Here is a 12,640-nt window from a genome sequence, read left to right as displayed (position 1 = left end):
AAAGTTATTTAAGTTGTATATATTGCAAACAAATATATTAGAACAAGTAGTCATTGTTATATTTAATAAGACTCCTTGCTTTTTCATTAAGAGATTCAATTTTCATTATTATTTTTGTGATTTATGATCCCTTAAATTTTTTTTAAAAAAAATAAGAAAAAAAAGTGGTTGAACCAGTTTGACCCACCGGTTCACCGGTTGAACCGGAAAATTGACCGGTTCAATCCGGTTTGAAACGGGTCGACTGCATAACCGATCTAACTTCAGATTCAAACCGGCTGAACTACTGGTTCCAGGTCCAACCGGTCCAACCGGCCGGGTCGGTCCGGGTTTTAAAATACTGCTTATGACATAAATATATCAAGTCTACAAATTAAAAAAAATTATTTGATATTTTAATTTATTAAATTAAATTATTATATATTTTAAAATATATTATATGTCAATTTAAATTAATAAAGACTTTATAGATTTACTAAAAATATTTAATTAGTGATTAGATAGTTGAAATTTAATATTATTTCTGTTTCTATTTATAAGGCTTAACTTAAAATAATTATTTATTTTTTTATATAAGACCCAATTAATTTTTAGTATTTAATGTATTAATTATTATTATACTAAAATATCCTTAATCAAAACATATTCTCTTAATTTGATGAATACATCAATTATAGACTCTTTAAAAAAATTCATTCCAATTGAAAGAGAGAAATAGTATATAACACTTTAATTGGTTAAGAGAAAAATGTTTATATAATTAAATTGAAACGATAGTTTAATAATCTACATTACATAATCTGTTAAAAATCCAAAGAAAATTCGTCCTAAGAAAATCGTTTCTGAAATCTTACTAAAAAAAGTAAACATGTTCACCATCACCACAAAGGTGGCATCTCAATTATTGAGAAATGAGAAGACAAATTGGCGTACTGTTTGAACTTTGAAGTGGTCCTCGTCTTTATAAATGGTAGTAACGTGTACCGCTGTATTAGTGCATATTCCTATCATAACAAAGAAACGTGCGGCAATTTCTGAATGGCTACTTAGTTGTAATTATAAGCATGGAAAAGAGGGTTGAAAAAGTGTCCCAGTATGTTACCAGATTTATTTTGAAGAAAGGAAAAGAATCATTTATTTAGAGTAAATTTTACCCGATTTTTCTATTATTTATAAATTATAATAAGATTGTCTCGTTATGAGATGGGAAGTTACAGTATCTCTCATGTGTGTATCTTTGGCTCATATGCAACAGCTAGCTAGGATTACATTATTTTATTTATGGCGGTTGTGGTCCTTTAATTCTTTAACAGTCTTATGCACTGTTGTAGAATGGGCATCTGCCACTCCTCTGCACCAAAATAAATAATCAACCACAGGAATGATACCATACATTTTTTTATTATACTTCTTTTTAATATATATTTTATTGATTATAAAATCATGGAAGGTATTTTTTAATTAAAGTGTGAGATTCATTAGTAACTTTAATATAGTGATTCTCTCTTATAATATTCTCTCTCTAGTCATTAATAATTATTAAATATATTTAATAACTTAAATTTAATTTTATAATTAATGTAATTTTTTATTAAATTTAAATCATTAAATATATTTAATGATTATTAATATTATTGAAGAAAAGTTAAAAAAAAATATTGTAAGAAAGAATCATTAAATCCTGTCTTGTGTATGCAAGCCGCGTTAAATCTTGGGGTCAGTATTCCACCCTTTGAGGTGTCTCCAACGTAGCGAGAAGATTAGTCACTGCTATCGGCGATGATACTCCAGGAACGAACCAAAAAAAATAATTTTTAACGTTGGAAGGAGAGACATCTTGAGTTTTGTCTTTGTCTTAGACTCCTTTACTAAGAATAATAAAATAAAATTCTAAAGTACAAAACTATATTTATAATTTTTCAAGTACTTAAAAATCAAATTAGATAAAATTTTAAATATTACTGTCAAATTAGTTATTAAACATAATTAAAACATATCAATATAGGGACTAAACGAGTGAATATTTAATATTTTAGATATTATTTATATAATTTACCATTTTAAAATTATTTAAAATATAAGACTTAAACGACTAAATTAATAATTAGTTAAAAGATATAAATCTAACTTTTTCATTTTAGTTTCGGCACGTCAATCGCTATCAAATTTCATCGATTTATTTACTTTGTAGCAAGTGTACACAATACCCATGTGCGGCAAATAGTATTATTTTGCAATCGATCTCGCGAATTATAATCGAGTAGATATTTATTAATCGAAAAATCGAGTAAATAAATATTATAATATCTGAAAATAGCGAGCCTTTATAATATTAATATTTAAAAATTAAAAAGTATAAAATAAAATTTTAATATATTAATATTTAGATGATGGCGATGGAAATGAACGTTTACTCTTATATTATATTAATATATATAATAAGTATTGACATTAAAAATAAAAGAAAATTTTAAAATGGTAGTGAATATAATATTATAATTTGACGAGTAGTAATTGCGAAAGGCACGAGAAGAAGAAGAAGTTGTGTTCTGCATTATTCTGCAACGCGTAATTGGACTGCAGAAGGGAGAGGAGAGGAGAGGAGAGGGAACTGCAATTCAATTCTCTCTCTCCCCGGAACACCGCCACAGAAGACCAACCTCGTCTTTTCGATTCAAATCGCAAGTAAACTTCTTCATCTCTTCTCATGAGTTTCGTTGCTTGTTACCGTTACTGCTTTCGCCGCGTTGCGTTTAAATCAAATGAATGCTTTTAGTTTTAGGGTTGGAATTGGATGATCATATTCTTTTGATTCAGCTTCTTCAATTCGATAAGACGAGGAACTCGCCTTAATCATTATAATATCACAACAAACCAATTTCCGAACCCAAACCTTTATTTCTTTTTCATTCATTTGGGAATTCCTTCTCTTCAACCCACTTTTTTTTTTTTTTTTTTTTTTTAATGTGCCTGATGAGGATTCAGCTAATAATTTTCCCTGTCTTGCAGTGAAAACTAAGCTATAGGAACTATGATTTTATAAATATAGAAATGCTTCAACCCACTTTGAAAAGCTGAATTTGCAGTATGAAAAATCTTAATCGGAGGAATACTACTTAGGTTAAGGTTTTATGAGCTAGGTTGTTTCTCTTTCTCTAAGGGGCTCAAGTTGTGAACCACTTTTGACTTGGTATTTTCACTATTTTGTGTTAGTAGGTTGAGATTAACTAGGATATTTGGAAGGTTACGGTTTCACTTTCACCCACAGAATCAGAACTAGGATATCTTCAGTTACTGGGTTCGACTTTTAATCAGGATTTTGCCAATGTCTGTCAGAGAAGAAGAATTAAATAAAAGAAAGTTGTTTCAGTAAGAAAATAAAATGAAAAAAATATACTGAAAAAGGGAAAGAAAATGTATATTAGATGGGGATGGTGGGGTTTGGTTATTTCTTTGCTAGTCTTTAGGTTGGTGTTCGGCGAAGTTCTTGAAAGAATGTTGTTTTATTAAGTCAAACCAAAGTTTTGTCATTTTTATTTTAAATGAATTAAAATAAATATTTAAGCTTATAATTTAATTTACACAATTGACTTGTATAATTAGTTTTTGATGAATAATTATTCCGTTATGATGTTAAATATTTTACTTATAATTATATTCTTTAATTTGACCTCATTTATAACTTTTTTTTTTTACTTTTTTTAAAATAAGTAGAATTGGTGATGTATTTTTTTTTATAAAAATTATTACTATAGTTGTGACAATTACTATATATTAACTACTTTTCTGTAACAAAAAAGAAAAAAAATGTAACAAAAAAGTATTAACTACTATTCAAAGATCATTTACCACTTCAGTAGTTGTTGTATTAAAATTTGTTCTATTTTAAATCTTAAATTTTAAACCATTAAAAAATAATATATACAAGCCAATGATACTAATTCTTTTTATTTTCGTTTTGGCGTTTCAATCTCTTTCAATTTCATTTATTTATTTTTAGTTACTTTTCTATTTATGCATTGCATGATAATATGTTTTTGCTCTGAATAATTTTATTAAATGACATCGAATCAATTATGAAAATTTTAAATTAATGCAGCTCCATTTTGGCCAATTATTATCAACAATATCTATTTTTTTAAAAAAAAGTAAATAAAATTATTTGATATATGCATTTAATTTCATAAATAAGTAGTGACGAATCAGTAAAAGTAACTAGAGAAAAAGAAGATAAGATTTTTAGAATAAGTAAAATCCTAGTAGCATTTGCAAAAGTTTTTAGTTCATGCATCTTTTGAGTAAAAAATAAAAACAAAATGATTTAAAATCCAATATTTTCAATTATAATAATTACTAAGTATTAGATATTTTTCTTTACAGATATTTTTATTGTTTTAATTTTGAAATCCATACACAATTAGAAAATAATTTAAAGCTTGAGGGAATTGTTAAGTAGTGCTCCTTTATTATTTAATTTTCATGCTGTGTAATCAAAATTTACTAATTTCCAATTATGCAGTTTATTCATGCCGGAAATAATATTAAAAATTGAGAATTATTTCATCATTTAGTATGTGTATTGATTTTTTTTTAAATTATTATTATTATATAAGATAGTTATGACTGGAGGAGCAATGGAAAATAAGAGAAATGAGGGAAGCTATAAAATAGAAGAGAAACTCGGGCTAATGAAAATAGTGATTCAGATCTATATTCTAATTTCTATAGAAGATGATCTCAACTGAGATCTATTGCAACTATATATATAGTTAGGTTTTTGGATCTTCTCCTGTTATCGAGTAATATAATATGGTCATATTAAAGATTAAAGTATAATTAGTGTATCTTAGTCCTCCTATCAATCATGGTAAATCTTTATATGATAAAAAATGTAACTTTCTTTTTCTAACATGACCATATCATATTACTTAACAACAAGAGAGGATCCAAAGTATTATTGGAGTGACTACTCTAACTGAGAGAGAACAACTGACAACTCTCAGTTCTGAACAGAATGACACAAATGTAACAGGCCCAACAGAAAATACAACAGTTAGATAGAATATATAATAGAGTATATAATAGGAACAGATAACAGGGTATGGACGTCACTTGCAACACAGTTAGATGATATTAGGTGTAGGACTTAATTCATAAATTAGAGAATCCCGCCTATATTATTTTTACTTTTTGGTTCATATTCTTGTATTTTAGCTGTAGGACTTATTTGGGGATTCCCTTCATACATGGAGTGATAAACTAATACAGTTAGGTTGTTTTCCATAAATAATGTGTTTGAGGCTCAAACAATTGTTCTCTTTTGAGAACAAAGTTGACTAATATGGTTCTTGTATACAATAAAGTGGCAAGAACTTCTAATTCTTTGCAATAATAGTATCCAAATTTTTACTGTGAGATTTTGGCTACTTCACATTTTCCTTTTCAATTTTGCCAGAATAATTTCATATCTTAGAATTTAATTAAACCCCTATAAATACCTTCTTTTTTCAATAACTGATCCATGTCATTATTAATTTATTATTCAACTTACATATAGTTATAGCAGTCTCTCTTATTCGTGCATGCTTTTATAGTTTGTCTATGATTTGTGAATGAAACTAAAGTAGTTGGACTAACAAAATAAGCTTTATCACACTAGTTGCTCAATTATATTTACTCTGCTTTAGATCTCTTGTCCATCAAAAGATGGTAGAAAATGCTTCGAGAACAAACCTTAGCTGCCGACGAGGTTATGACATTGAGGATGACTCCATAGATGGCATGCCATTAAAAAATGACTCTGAATGCTATGATGATGATGGCCGGGCCAAACGAACAGGTACACATTTTTTTTATCAATAGAAATTGAACTCAGCAGAACAAGTGCACACATTAGTTAAATTGTTTTTACATTATATTTGTTTCTTTGATTGTATGGAATGATGTGATTTGATCAATTACTATGAGGCAGGAAACGTTTGGACTACAAGCTCCCACATAATAACAGCTGTGGTAGGATCTGGGGTGCTCTCCTTAGCCTGGGCAATAGCTCAGATGGGTTGGATTGCTGGTCCTGCAGTCATGCTCTTATTCAGCTTAGTCACTTTGTATACTTCATCCTTTTTAGCTGATTGTTATCGTACTGGTGACCCCTTATTCGGAAAGAGAAATTATACTTTCATGGACGCAGTTAGCAACATTCTGGGTACGATATACGGATACAGTATTGTTTATTTTGGAATTCAAGTATAAGTGATCTGATTTTCTACTTTACTAACAGAAGCACTTTCTTTTGACAATATTAGCATGCACTGTTCGTTCATAGTTTCAAATTTACGTGTTTGTATTTAAATTTACTAAAAAACTTTCACGTGAATTAACATTTCTGTATATATATTGACAATCATGGTCTTTTAAAAATGGAATGCATATTGTATGATGTAGCATAACATGCATTATAATTGATTTTGCAGGCGGGTACAGTGTTACGTTCTGTGGGATAGTTCAGTACTTGAATCTTTTCGGAAGTGCAATAGGATACACAATTGCGGCTTCCCTTAGCATGATGTGAGTTCACCCTTCCATGTCTTTGAAATCATAAAATTCACAAGTTGAGCTTATTTATAAATAATATAGGAAAGGAATAAAAATAAAATAAAGATTTATTTATTTATTTTTATTTTGTGTGTATCAGATTTGTGTGGATTTTAAACTTATTTTAATTATTTAAATTGAATATGTTGTTCAGATTGATTTAGCCATTTTAAAAATTAAGCTAAGATAACAAAATAATATTAATAAAATAAAGTGAATTTTAATTTATCGGTATTGTGTTACAAATAAGTACATTCATCTAGAAATAAGTTTAAATCATTCTTCTTTATTAAATCTTAATTAAGCAAGTTATAATAGTTTTATTGATGAAAAAGTTACATATTAATGATATGTATTAAAATGTACTATTATCACACCTCTGAATCGTGCAGCATGATAGGTCATTCACTTCATTGCCACTTCACACAATATTTTTTTACTACTGATAGGATTATATAGATTGATGATGGTTGAATGGTTGATCGTTTTACTTCAATTTTACTGGTTTTGATTGACAGGGCAATCAAAAGATCTAGCTGTATCCAATCCTCTGAGGGGAAAAACCCATGTCATATTTCAAGTAACCCGTACATGATCGGTTTTGGCGCAATACAAATTTTATTTTCTCAAATTCCAGATTTTCATAACATGTGGTGGCTCTCAATAGTTGCTGCAGTCATGTCTTTCGCCTATTCCTTAATTGGTCTCGCTCTTGGAATTGCCAAAATTGCAGGTTATATTCCTACTTCACTTTTTTTATACAAATTTTCTTATAATTCTTGGATAACATTTTACTGGTACATAGCCTCTCCAGTTATAGGTTTATTGTAGAAAACGTCTTATGGTTCAAAATTTCGTGACGCACTCTCTTGAACTTGTCAAATCATATAAAGATGCTGGTGCGATTTAATCTCTTGTAGATATGTGAAAGAACCTACGTAGGGACTTTAATTAAAATGGGTTCTTACATTTACACTGTTCTGTTTAATTGGTTTTGTGACAGAAACGGGAACGTTCAAGGGTAGCCTCACTGGAGTAGGTATTGGAACTGTGACAGAGGCCCAAAAAGTATGGGGCGTTTTCCAAGCTCTTGGTAACATAGCCTTCGCCTATTCATATTCTTTCGTTCTCCTTGAAATTCAGGTACACCTTTTTTTCCTTCTTGTAAGCAAAAGCAAAATAGATCTTAACCATCACATTTATGCAATTTTAACCATCTGATTATATGATTCCACTTCATTTTTAGCTTACCTATTTCACCACATACTCTAAGTGTGAAGATATGTGAATATATATGATGTGCAACAAGCTTTATTCAACCTAATTAATGTATAATATTTTGATTACACAGGATACCATTAAATCTCCCCCATCTGAAGTAAAAACAATGAAAAAGGCTGCAAAGTTAAGTATTGCAGTGACCACAACATTTTATATGCTTTGTGGCTGCACAGGCTATGCTGCTTTTGGAGATTCAGCACCTGGGAACCTTCTCACTGGATTTGGTTTCAGTAAACTCTATTGGCTTATAGATATTGCTAATGCTGCTATCGTAATCCACCTTGTGGGGGCATACCAAGTGTATGCCCAACCTCTCTTTGCCTTCATTGAAAAGGAGGCAGCAAGAAGATGGCCCAAAATTGACAAGGAATTCAAAATCTCAATCCCTGGTTTGCAACCGTACAATCAGAACATTTTTAACCTAGTTTGGAGGACAGTATTTGTGATCATAACCACTCTTATAGCAATGTTGCTTCCATTCTTCAATGATGTTTTGGGACTGATTGGAGCATTGGGGTTTTGGCCTTTAACTGTCTACTTTCCTGTGGAGATGTATATCTTGCAAAAGAAGATCCCAAAATGGAGTACAAGATGGATTTGTCTTGAATTGATGAGTGTGGTCTGCCTTATAGTAACAATAGTTGCTGGTCTGGGCTCAGTGGTGGGTGTCTTGCTTGATCTCAAGAAATACAAACCACTCAGTTCATACAATTAAACCCCACATAGCATCTGTTGCCTCCTTGGGGATATAAGGAAATGCTGAAGTTGGTGATGGTTGTGATCTTAATTGTATCATTATCTTATAAGTTGTGCTTAATCAAAATTATCCCTATGTTAATTTAAGAAAAATCGGTACTTCAAATAATTGCTGTCCAATATATTTTAGATACTTCTAGTCTACATTTTTTCATTATTTTGTACCGATACAAAGGGTACGTCATAATGATTAAATCAATTTAGTAATTTTTTGTGCTATATTACTCATGAAACATGTTATTAATTTCATTTGAGACTTGATATTTAATGTAAATATTAATTTTTTTTACATTATATATAGGTTTAATTGTCCTCCTAATTTAGTATTGGTCTTCATAATTTGAATTGCTTAATTTTGGTCCATAAATTTAAATAATGGGCAATTTTAGTCCCACAAACAATTTACCATCCAAAATTTAACAGACGTTAATGCTGTGAATTTTATGTTAAATAAACATTAATTATATATCATTTAATTTCTTACGTGTCAAATTATATAATATTTAAATTTTAAATTTTTTTAATTCAAATAACATTGAAAACAAAATAAAAAGGGTATTGATATCAATCGCAGTGAGAATTTCTCACTAAAATAGAATTTTTATAAAAAAAAATTTTTGCGTTTTGGATCTGAGCATGGTGTAAAACTGGATCAAGAACGGCCCGTTCTCCTTTTAGAATGGGTCGTTCCAGATGCAAAAATACATGATGAATGGATCAAAACGGGCTGTTCTGCTTGGACGTTCCAGTTTCAAAATTAAAAGACTACGCGTGCAAGCAGAATGACTCATTCTGCTTGGAGAACGGGCCATTCCAGTTGCAACATTAACACACAACCTGAACTACAAACAAAAAAGAAAAAAATTTTAGCACTACTCAGAATTCGGTTCTCCGGGAACCGACTTCTGAGCAAAAAACAAAAAAAAATAATTGAAGTTCAGAATTCAGTTTCTGGGGAACCAAATTCTGAGTGTGAACAGTAAAAGGTGCTACTTCTATAAATAAATTGGAACAGGTGCTGTTTTGGTAAAAAAAATTTAAGAAAATTTTATTTCAGTAAAAAATTCTCGCAATGATTGTTGGAAAGAGATGATACTAGTGGCGATCATGGCGGAGGTGCTGGAGGAGTACACGGCGTTGCTGGCGAGGGTGTTGGTGAAGTAACAAAGGGAAGGGTACGGAGGATGAGAAAATGAATTTGAATTTAAAATTTTTAAAATTTGAATATTAAATAATTTGACACATAAAAAATTAAATAATATATAATTAATGTTTATTTAGCATAAAATTCATATCATTAACGTCTATTAAATTTTGGATGATAAATTGTTTGTGGGACTAAAATTGTCTATTATTTAAATTTATGGAACAAAATTAAGCAATTCAAATTATGAGGACCAAAATTGCTCCTACACTAAATTAGGAGGACCAAAAGTGTAATTATATATATATATATGGAAAAATCTACGGTACCCACTATAATAGTGGGGTACCGGTACAGTCGTTTAATTTTTTTTTTTAATTGTAATTATTTGTTTTATTTTTTTTTAATATTTTTAATAATTTATTTTTATAAAATTTTCTAATTTTTATATTATTTTTATATTTTTTAAATTTTATCATAATATAGCATCTATTATAATTAAATAGTTTAATATTAATATTTTGTTAAAATGTTTTAGTTTTTTTTTGTATTAATTTTTTGAATTTATAGTATAAATTAGTTTTTTAGTTATATTATTTATTATTTTTCTTTCTTATTTTAATATTTTTATAATGTTATTATACTTTTTGTTTTTAATTTTTTTAATTGTATCACATATAAAAAAAATTTGCTATAAAAATTGATTTTTTAATTATTTTTTTTAATTAATCTTTTTGATAGACTCATCTTCTACAAATTTTTAATCTAAAATTTATGTTATTTTGAATTTATTTCTTTTAAAAAAAAAATTTGTTTGAAGAGCTGAGCCTTAGCTCAATTCATTAACAATAAGAGAGAAGATACAATTTGGGATGTATGCAAAATCCTTAAGATTAGCATAACATTTGGAGGCCTTTGCAAGGTTGGCAGCCACCAAATTAGCTGATCTATGAGTGAAACTTACATTAAAGTTGGCACAAGAATTTATCTTATTTCTACAATGGTTCATAATGTCACTAAATTCAGTTCTATCCTTCAGGTTGGGATGAAGGAAAAAATTTTCAATTCTGCTACTACTGGACTCGAAAAGGATGGGCGAATATTGATTTTCCGAAGCCAAAATGATGGCTTGCATGAGAGCAATAGCATCTCTAATACTGGCAGGAGGAAGACCAGGGATCTTGAGGGTACGTGCACCCACAAAGGAACCCAAGCTGTCTCTAATGCAGAAACCGATTCCAAATGTATTCTCATCAGGGTTAGGGAATGTAGCAAAATTGCACTTGTATGAACCATGGGGTGGGGGAGACCATTGGGTAGTCGAGGTGGGACCAGGAATACCTCTAGCATCAAGAGGTCGCTGGTTAGCCAAAGTCCAATTTTGTCTGGAGTTACGGGCACGGTGGACAACTTCCGATGTATTCCAAGGCATATCTTTCCATAGGAGATTATTCCTACTAGTCCAGATACTCCACATCATCATGCAAAAGTCAGCCGCATCAGAATTGGACCAAAGATTAAGGATTTTGTTCACAAGATCAGAAGTACCATTAGCTTGATCAATGTTGGAGTTCATCTTATCCTTTAGGTTACAAGCCAGCCAACAAATTCTCGCATCATAACATCCAAACAGCGCATGCCAAGAATTCTCGATACCAACATCACATCTTGGGCAACTGATGGGACAGCTCACACCTTTCTTTTGAAGCTGGGCACGGGTAGGAAGGATTATAGACTCTCCATGTGTGATGTTTCACTTTCGCAGGAATAGAAAGACTCCAAATGATGTTCCAAGTTTTGTCGGGGTCCATAGTGTTAGTTGGGAGGAGAGAGCTTGTTATAGCTTTATACGCAGACCTGACCGTGAAACATCCATCATTGGACCATTTCCACACGTAAGAGTCATCTGTGCAGTGGCTGTAAACGGGAGTGTTCTTTTAAATTTATTTATTCACATAATTTGAGATATCAAAATCTTTTAATTATCATGAGTACCATAACAATTACCTATATATATATATATATATGTTAATTATCCCAGTGGGACAAGACTTTGTATTGTTATATATAGTCTAATTCCGTATCCCTGCTTCCAGTGTTACATCCTTCTTTCTTGAATGTAATTTGCTTAATATTCACTTATCCAAATTCGGGCGGAAAATTTTTGGTGACATAATGTATTTGGAGTGAAAGAAACAATCTTGGGGAAAGTGAAGCCGAAAGTACACCTCTTGTACACAGGAGCTAGAATTAATATTGATATGATGCATGAGGTTCTTCGAATCTCTTCTGCTTGAGTCAAGTCTAATGTGAATAACAAAACAAAGTAATTATAGATGTGACTATTTTCTTTTTCTTTTTCGGGAAGAACATGCATGTGATATCCAAATAGTTCAGAATATAGTATATCGGGGGCAAAGCTAAAATATTTTCACGTAATTCTTAGTTGCTACTTTGCCAGAGAGATTTTTTTTATATATTTTTTTTCTTCCCACTTGAGGGCTTAGTTTCAGGAACATTTTTTTAGTTAGATTTTTCTTTTTCATGAGTATTCTTCTTCAAAAGTAATCCCAATTGAGACATGGTGGTGTTTAGAGGCAATCACGTTGTAACAAAGTTAGATGTTGAACATGCATCTGTTGGTTTTGAACCGAATCAGATTGGGAACCGCACCGAAGCCATTTAAACAAGCTATGCCACTAGGCTGAAGTACTTGAATAATATTACATTCCGTGTTTATTATAAGATACAAATTTTAAATTAGTTTATTACCTTTTATAAGATCTGACTTATTATTTTAAAATTTCCACCAAATTCTTTTATTATTATTTTAAAATATTATTTGTTTTAAATATTCTTATTAAA

General features: G+C 30.1%; 2 protein-coding genes across 2 annotated transcripts; one reads left to right on the top strand and one right to left on the bottom strand.

Moving 5' to 3' along the window:
- The first annotated feature begins 2,503 nt into the window (after positions 1-2,503).
- On the top strand, positions 2,504-8,925 carry LOC109814836 (amino acid permease 3). The gene is made up of 7 exons (XM_020379349.3): positions 2,504-2,685; positions 5,688-5,839; positions 5,972-6,205; positions 6,474-6,567; positions 7,113-7,327; positions 7,598-7,737; positions 7,946-8,925. The coding sequence occupies exons 2-7, from the start codon at positions 5,707-5,709 to the stop codon at positions 8,588-8,590; spliced, it is 1,461 nt and encodes a 486-aa protein (XP_020234938.1). The 5' UTR covers positions 2,504-2,685; positions 5,688-5,706; the 3' UTR covers positions 8,591-8,925.
- Positions 8,926-10,604: 1,679 nt separating this feature from the next.
- LOC145949417 (uncharacterized) lies at positions 10,605-11,351 on the bottom strand. The gene has a single exon (XM_083059379.1). The coding sequence runs from the start codon at positions 11,349-11,351 to the stop codon at positions 10,605-10,607; it is 747 nt and encodes a 248-aa protein (XP_082915505.1).
- Between the last annotated feature and the right edge of the window lie 1,289 nt (positions 11,352-12,640).

Source organism: Cajanus cajan, chromosome 6, assembly GCF_000230855.2.
Source record: "Cajanus cajan strain Asha chromosome 6, NIPB_CcT2T_4, whole genome shotgun sequence".
In the NCBI taxonomy this organism is placed as follows: Eukaryota; Viridiplantae; Streptophyta; class Magnoliopsida; order Fabales; family Fabaceae; genus Cajanus; species Cajanus cajan.
Note: the sequence above shows the minus strand (reverse complement) of the source record. Positions and strands in the feature narration are given on the sequence as shown.

Excerpts from the sequence above, each read along its gene's own strand:
- LOC145949417 (XM_083059379.1), bottom strand. The coding sequence starts at position 11,351 with ATGAACTCCAACATTGATCAAGCTAATGGTACTTCTGATCTTGTGAAC.
- LOC109814836 (XM_020379349.3), top strand. The coding sequence starts at position 5,707 with ATGGTAGAAAATGCTTCGAGAACAAACCTTAGCTGCCGACGAGGTTAT. Across the intron at positions 5,840-5,971 it reads TGGCCGGGCCAAACGAACAG|GAAACGTTTGGACTACAAGC; the intron begins GTACACATTTTT and ends ACTATGAGGCAG. Across the intron at positions 6,206-6,473 it reads CGCAGTTAGCAACATTCTGG|GCGGGTACAGTGTTACGTTC; the intron begins GTACGATATACG and ends TTGATTTTGCAG.